The sequence below is a fragment of the Bombus impatiens genome, unplaced genomic scaffold (genome assembly GCF_000188095.3).
Source record: "Bombus impatiens unplaced genomic scaffold, BIMP_2.2 scf_0064, whole genome shotgun sequence".
Lineage (NCBI taxonomy): Eukaryota > Metazoa > Arthropoda > Insecta > Hymenoptera > Apidae > Bombus > Bombus impatiens.
The window spans coordinates 1,119,830-1,127,973 of NT_176483.1; the positions used below are offsets into that span (position 1 = coordinate 1,119,830).

The window sequence follows — 8,144 nt, forward strand, 5'->3', positions numbered from 1 at the left end:
TTCTCGCGCGTCTTAGCCGCGTGTTCGCTCTTCGTCGTTACTCCTTTGCGACACGACACATTTCCGGCCGTTATCGCTCCGTTTATCCCTACCTCGTGCAGTCCCTTCAAACCGTAACAGCCTTTCAACCCCCGTTTTCTCCTTCTGATCTTGATCACGCATGCAGCGTGATCCTTCCTATATTCCCTCGATAAATGTCGTTCTATCGCAGCGCCGGTTTTTCGTCGATTCGTCGCTCCGTTGCTCCTAATATCGCTCATTTCAATTTTTAATTGCATCTTCGAGCAAATCTTGCACTTCTCGTATTTATAGATACGTTGCTTTAAAGTAATTTATGTACGTCCGTATAAATGTTTTTATACAGGGTGATCGGTAACTGGTGGTAAAAAATTTTTTTTTTAATCTACAGTGAGATCCGTTATAACGTACGGCACGCGTATCGAGCGAAAATTCAAAGTGGATTTTCTCGGAAACAAAGCCACAAACGAACAATTTTTATTCTATATTTCCAACTTCTTTTTTCGCGTAGAATCACCCCCTTTCCGTCTGTACCACCAGTTACCAACCACCCTGTATATACAATAGAATTTTACATTTAAAGTTATCAAAGCTGTCGTCTTTTACATTTAAATATAATTTATAACAATATTCTCATATAAGGGTTTGACCAAATTTTCGAAGATGAAATTTAACAGATATATCGTTACTTTTTCAGAGAACGATGTATCAAAAGCTGAGCGAAGACTTACTTTACGAAATACATCTCACGCGTGAAAATGAAATAGCAACGCATACTTTCTTTTAAATTACAAACATCGTTCGATACGGTTATTTCGTTTTTTATTTAAATTATCGTAGCGTGCATGGAAAATGTTCGCAAAGTCGTCGCATCGCTCGTAACGCGATCGACGAAAACAGCCTAACAAATAAATCGTGATAGCGTGATGGATGGGCGTTGCGTTACCTTTTTCCAAAAATGAAATTCTCGATCGTCTCTTTATCCGATGTAAAGAAGCATGCGACTGCCAGCATTTATTCCGACGACGTTGGAACGTTACGGTTCTTCTTCTGCCTTTCCCTGCTTCCATCCTTTCCAAGCTTTCGTTCGCTCGCGCGCTTTTTCCTCTCCTCCCTCGTTCTGCTTGGAAGTTAACGTTTGAACAGAGACATACGAGCAGCCGCTCATTCATTCGACCATTCGACGGTCGTACATTCATTCGTTCATTCATTCGTTTAACACTTTTGTGCCACACGAAGATACGGGCCGTCTGTCGCGGCGGTACGCGCCTGGGAACCTCTTAACTGTTTTGTATAACGTGATTACTTCAATCCCGTCTCTGCTCTTCCTACCATCCGAATCCGGACTAGGTTTTATTAAGTTTCATGGATCGACACCATACAATCGTAAATTCCTCGATAATTTAATTTATCCGACGACCAGCTAACTGTCCTACACCATTTGCTTAACGGCGATACAGAGATACGATACGTACATCGTATCTTGCGCGAGATTCTTCGCCGAAATATCACGTATCGCTTTCCATACGTCGATTACGACAAAGTAGAAAAATGAATAATAGCATTTGCGACGAGTTATTATTATTCAATTCGTCCTACTAAATCGGTTACTCGAGAATATTTGTTATCCTGTAAAATATCGCAAATGTAACCGACTCGTTCGTCGAGATAGAATTGCAAGAAAGATCGGAAGATTCCCGATCCGACGATTAAACGCGCAGTTTCTTCCTTCGTACTCGGTCGTGCGTTCGACTAGCGCGTTCTTCGATTCGAACAACGTTCCGCCGAATTTACGACGTTTCTAGAGAAATCGATAGATGCTTCGGCGAAGAAGATGTCTACGGGCAAAAGTGGATTTACGAGGCGAATCGGCGAGGAAATAGGATCGAACGGAAGAAAAATCGCGATAAAGTAAGAGAAAACGAAAAGAAAAGGTGAAGACGTAGCTGGATGGAAAGTGGGCGTCTCGGAGAACGAAGGAGACGCGACTGAAAGCCCGCAAACTGGTTCGCTCCAGACGAGCAATCGCGAGCTCGTAATTGCTACCAACCGTGCGGAGGTGGCGAGGAATATGGCGCTGTTAGCGGCCGACGAGCGTCTTCTCTTAACCCTTCTTCCTCGCTTAAATAAGTTAACCGAGTCATCTTGCGACAGTACGAACACGGCTACTTACATAGGTACGCGGCCTTACGTCATGCGCGCGTGGCCGACCAACAGGGTACTTGATACTATCCTTGAATCTTGCTCGAAATTGACCGCGATCAAAGTGCCACGTCAACATTCTCTACGCGGTACCACTTATATCCAGCTCGTCCGCGTCACGAAAATCAACCGGACTTCCGCTCGCGGCGATTCTTCGACGGAAGATCGATGACTCGACCGACGATTACGCCCATACGTCATCGTTCTCTTCTCTCGCACGAGATCACCGTTTTCTTGGAACCACTCGCGAGTCGTTTAGCTCGAGTTTTCTCCGATCTTCTATTCACGTGCTCGCTAGAATTAAACCGGAAAAGATTTACGATACGTGGTACGAACCGAACGTCCATGGCCGCTGGACGATGGCGAGCTTACTCCACGCGGATCGTAAGCAACGATCTCTCACACGGTATTTCACGAAAACGCGAGTATCGAAGCTTCTCGAGTAGCGCGATTTCTCTGATTAATCACGGCGGTACGTAGGTTCCGCTCGTACGGAACAACAGACGGCAAAGACGAACGTTGAGCGAAGCAGAGGCGAAACGAAATCTCGAAGAACGTTGGCGGACGAGCGGCGGAAGTTGGCAGGAGGATCGACGCGGTTGGAGAGAAACGCCGGAACGCGTTCCGAATAAACCGCAAATCGGCCACCATCGCGCTCACCGCGCATCCCCATAGGCTAGAAATTCGGCCGGAATGCCTGTTATTCCCCTCGGTGACTAGGGGATAGCTACCCCTGCGGGAAAGAGGAGACCTTCTGCTCGAGAGCAAAACCAGTCTATTCCTTTCTCTGCGTGAACGTGCGTCTCTAACACGGCTGAAAAAGAGAGGGGGAGGGCGAAACTGCACGCAACGATCCCCACAACGCGTATACGTGTATGCATCCACGGATGAAAATAATGTAACACGCTGCCATTGAAATCTATTGACGCGCCACCCCAAAACGCGTCGCACATGTGTGATGCGCCCATTCTATTTATACCAATTTCGTGCGAGAGAAGAGTACGCGTGTTCCTGACTCTTGCGAGAACGCAAAATGGCGATGTCAAAATAACCGTAGGCAATTTTGAAAGCGAGCTACGAAACCGGCCGCGCCGCGCAACCTATACGCGCTCTTTGTACGACGATTCGCGTGGTTCGATGGAAGGCAATTTCATCGGCGTACCAAGGGACGACCGTCCAACGCGTGGAATGCGAATACCTTTTTATCGTGCGAATAACGCGACAATCATCTGGTATTAGCGAAATGGTATTACAAGGGCCCCGAAAGGCATCACGGCAACCCTAGTCAGACCGACTCTGCGACTAACGCTGACGACATCGACAATAATGTAATAGCGCAAAGTAATTCAGCGAGTTACCGACTACTTACTAAAATGCCAGGAACACTTTATGATCTTTACGCGTTTTGCAGACCCTGCTGCGCCGTTATCAGATATAAATAGAGATTACGCGCGTTGTCCGAATCAAAGCTACTCCTTCGAAAGAAATTTCAACTTCGCGTTGCTAAATCGAAGTCGAGAAATCCGCGAACCTCTTAGCCTCGCGTCCAGACACCAGTTAACGTTACTTTTTCTTTTCTTTCTTTTTTTCTTTTTTTTTTTTTTTTTTTCTCGGTCGTACGTAATTAGCAGGAGAAATTGGGAGAAACGCGATAAAATAAACGATTCGATACGAACGTACTTTCGCAATTGCGGCGACTCGCGGTTGCCGAGAGCAGAGATTCGTGGAACAAAAGCGATTAAGGCGCGGAGGATCGGACGAAACGATGGAAAGTAGCGGTAATTGAGACGAAACGCGCGATACGAAGGATAACTGCACCGACGAAGCGTGGACAAAGGACAAACTATTTCGAATTTATCCGTGCGGATAGAGAAGAACGTCTATCGTATACACCGGAGAAGTAACACGCCCATAGAGGACTCGCCACTTGGACCAATTGACCACGCAAGTGTTTATCGTCCCCTTCGACTACGTGATGCTATGCAACATTCGTTTAATCTCGCTTTATACGTCGCTGACAAGCGTTATCGGTTCGGTGATAATGCGCAGTGGCAGCACGCTAATATATTCCTGTAATTACAGGCAGAATTTCCGATCCGCCACCAGGCTGTCGTTAAATCGAACGTCTCGGTCGTACGTAATTAGCAGGAGAAATTGGGAGAAACGCGATAAAATAAACGATTCGATACGAACGTACTTTCGCAATTGCGGCGACTCGCGGTTGCCGAGAGCAGAGATTCGTGGAACAAAAGCGATTAAGGCGCGGAGGATCGGACGAAACGATGGAAAGTAGCGGTAATTGAGACGAAACGCGCGATACGAAGGATAACTGCACCGACGAAGCGTGGACAAAGGACAAACTATTTCGAATTTATCCGTGCGGATAGAGAAGAACGTCTATCGTATACACCGGAGAAGTAACACGCCCATAGAGGACTCGCCACTTGGACCAATTGACCACGCAAGTGTTTATCGTCCCCTTCGACTACGTGATGCTATGCAACATTCGTTTAATCTCGCTTTATACGTCGCTGACAAGCGTTATCGGTTCGGTGATAATGCGCAGTGGCAGCACGCTAATATATTCCTGTAATTACAGGCAGAATTTCCGATCCGCCACCAGGCTGTCGTTAAATCGAACGTCTAAGTCGCGATAATACGAATTTCAAACGCCAGCGCTATAAATCTAACGCAATTTACAGAACGCTTGAAATTCGCGTATCGGTACACGGTACGCGTGTACGTACTTTTTCTCCTTGTGTTGCTATATCCAGGAAACCGTACGATTTTATTAGAACGTTTACGTGGATCGATCGATGTCGGAAATATAGAAACAGTTATCTACTTTATAATTCTCGCGATAAAAGTATCTCGCGTTAATCGCCACAGGACACGATGTCGACAACATCGTTAAGAGTAGAGCGACGGAAAAACGAGCAAAGTATTTTTTACGCTTCTTGCCTATCCTTTAAAATATACCGTTGAACCGATCTTGCTTCCAATTACCATACGCGTACATATTTTTGTCTTACTCGTTAAACGGAATAATTCTATCAAACGTCTAATGCTGACGCGCTCTCCGTTACGCGTAAAAACTGTATCGCGCATCCATCACGTTTATGTACTGCGAAAATACCAACTCGTTGAAAAAAAAGGATGGAATCGCAAATGTAAACGATTTACGGAGAAGCTGCTATTTTTGCATCTTACGAATCGTTGGTTTTTATCTAGCAGGAACGAACGTTCCTATTATAGAACAGCGTTTAAAACTGGAATCGCGTGAGTATGGTTTTCACGCGCGGTACCGACGGAACGATATTCGATTTGACGCGTAATTAGAATAAAACGCATCGACAGCGGTGGTGGAGAGAGCGAAGCACAGAATCGAACAGCTTTGGAAGAATGCAAAGTACGCGTTGGAGCGGAGAGGCCGCGCGGGTCACAATCTCATCTACGGATCCTAATCGGTCGTCTATCTCGTTCTCCTTCTGTTTCTCGCGTGTTTCTCGGCCCTTCAAACGCTTAAACCCTCCGTTCGACGTACGCCAGCGTACGCTATTATCTTATTTACGCCTCATTGTCTCAATGTATCATAGCAATATCCAGCGACCGCTCGTACCGAGCAACAACACGCTGCCGAGTCGTGTCCACGTGAAAGTAGCCCGCCTAGAGCTTCCATCGAATCGGCGTTCCTACGCGAATCCTAATCTCCGGCGTCGCCCTTCGACGATGCGCGTCGAAAGTCGCTAACGCGATCTCGTCGATCTCTAAAGGATCGAAAACGTTCGTCGATAGTCGTTCGATGGAGATTTGCCCTGGCGATAAGAGGAAAAGCGTCGAATCGATGAAATTGTACAAAGACGAACAACGTTGTTCGTTCGCGATGCGAGCGAGAGAAGGCGATGGAAATTAGAAAACTCGTGGAATTTCAGCTTGAGACGTTTCGTAGGACGTGATCGAATTAGAAAAGAAAATCCACATCGCGACGATTATCGCGTGTTTCCATCGAGTTTAGAAGAGTTCGCTCGCATCGCGTTATACGCGCGTCAACTAACGAACCATTCGGAATACGTAAAAGTGGGAAAAGAGGATAAAGTTTCCGAGTGCTGCGAATTACCCTAACGCGGATGTAACGCGGAATCGCGTGTTCTTTCCTTCGGTACAAGAACCAGTTGTATCTTTACCGTTGCTCCGTTCCTTGAGAAGACAAATCGACTGATCTTTAACGTTTCGATGGACGACGAAGAGGATCGTTGTCGTCGTACAGCGAGGAAATAGGAGTCGGATCGACTAAGGCAAATTGCAATTCGACGATCTTGTCGATGACTCGTGAGATTATGTTTAATCAGCAAGATGTTTTTACGTTTGCTGTATTTTTTCAAAGAATTTCCTTGCGCTCCTTGCTATGCTGCACGAGATCCAGTCTCTCCAGTAGCCGATGGAAAAATGGCTAACGAAAAGGACGATCGACAACGTCGCGACAATTACGAGGTCGATGCCGACGAGTATTTCGATCGGACGTGTACATCTTGCCACTTTAGTAGGAAGAAACGGAAAAGAAGGTGAACGTAGAAACCAAACAGAAACGAAACAACCAAAGGAGAGAAAAGCGGAGTCGACTAGAAGGACGAAGCCGACGACTACGTCGGACTAAGAGAGGCTGGAGCCAGGCTAATTTGGTGAAATCAAAAGCCACAAAGGAATATCCACGAAGGCCACTAAAAAATGGTTTTATGGTTATATTGAAGCACTAAACCGATAGAGAATTTCGAAGCTTCGACCTCGCTTCGTTACTCCGTTATCCATTGACTTTACCCGAACGAAACTTTTATCCCGCGCTATGTTTTGACAGCCGTTGGGTTCTGCCTGTTACTTTTACGATGCCCGTCGACGAAGCTTCGTTGCGTGCTCCGTGGAAATTTACTACGTCGAGCCTATCGCTCGCGCATATTCGAGCAACTGGACGAGCAATTGTAATCGAGTAATTATTGGAAATCCTAGAACAAACCCCGCGCAAAAATGATCAGGATCAGCCGTGCGCAAAGAAGGTTAAACTCTCGGAGTTGGAACAACGCCCTTGCGGTAATCCGACGATTTTACTTTCCCTTGGGATCGAACGTAACGAACGAACGAACGAATAAAGGATTCGACGACTAGAACGTGTCTCGACGAAAAGATCGATCGGTAATGGGACGAGTGAGAAAAAGGTTGGAAGGTAATCGTAAAGCACAAGGCAAAATTTCTAAAAAAAGCTTTAAACATTTATTTTAACGATTATATACACGCTGCTAGAGCGACATATTCGCGATTTCTTGGCTTGTATACATATATACACGTGTCGTGTGTATAACTTATACGAATAACAATGATCGATTATGTACATAGTTTAACGATCGGCGACGAGAGATCATCTAAACGAATCTTGCCTTATATTTACAATTATCATTATATTACTCTTCTACGATTTAGCTCGGCAGGATATCGTCGTTCGATGTCGCGGGATTCGTGCTCGATCGACGTAATTCGATACATCTTAAAAGCTAGTATTTACAGAAATCAGCCTAAGAGGAAAAGAAAATAAACGTAGGTACAATATCACCGTGTACACGTATTAACTGGGTCGAGAGGAGAGAAACTGGCGATAACGTTGCAACATGCGCGCGAACGCACTCCGATACGGAGCGGAGGAATCGCGAGTGCCGAGTCGATCGGTGTTCGCGACTCGTCGAAGCTACGTACGTTGTCGGGGCCGGTATCGTAACCGTTGTACGAGCGTTACACGAAAAACGACCGAAACTAGACTAGCGAGATCGTTCAGCTTTGCCTTCCGGTGAGAACTGTGATCGGTTTCAGCAGTAGTTGAGGCGGACTGTGCGGAAGAGATCTCGGTTGCTGTACAACGGCGGTATTACAGACGGTTATGG

At 46.1% G+C, this 8,144-nt stretch overlaps 1 protein-coding gene across 1 annotated transcript in view; it reads right to left on the reverse strand.

The window, feature by feature from the left end:
- Window positions 1–7,968: 7,968 nt before the first annotated feature.
- LOC100743582 (fork head domain transcription factor slp2-like) overlaps window positions 7,969–8,144 on the reverse strand; it is a 1,549-nt gene continuing 1,373 nt past the window's right edge. The window contains exon 2 of the mRNA XM_024372416.2: window positions 7,969–8,144. This exon is cut by the window's right edge and continues 65 nt beyond it. Within this exon, the coding sequence (XP_024228184.1) occupies window positions 8,035–8,144 (110 nt within the window). The 3' untranslated portion in view covers window positions 7,969–8,034.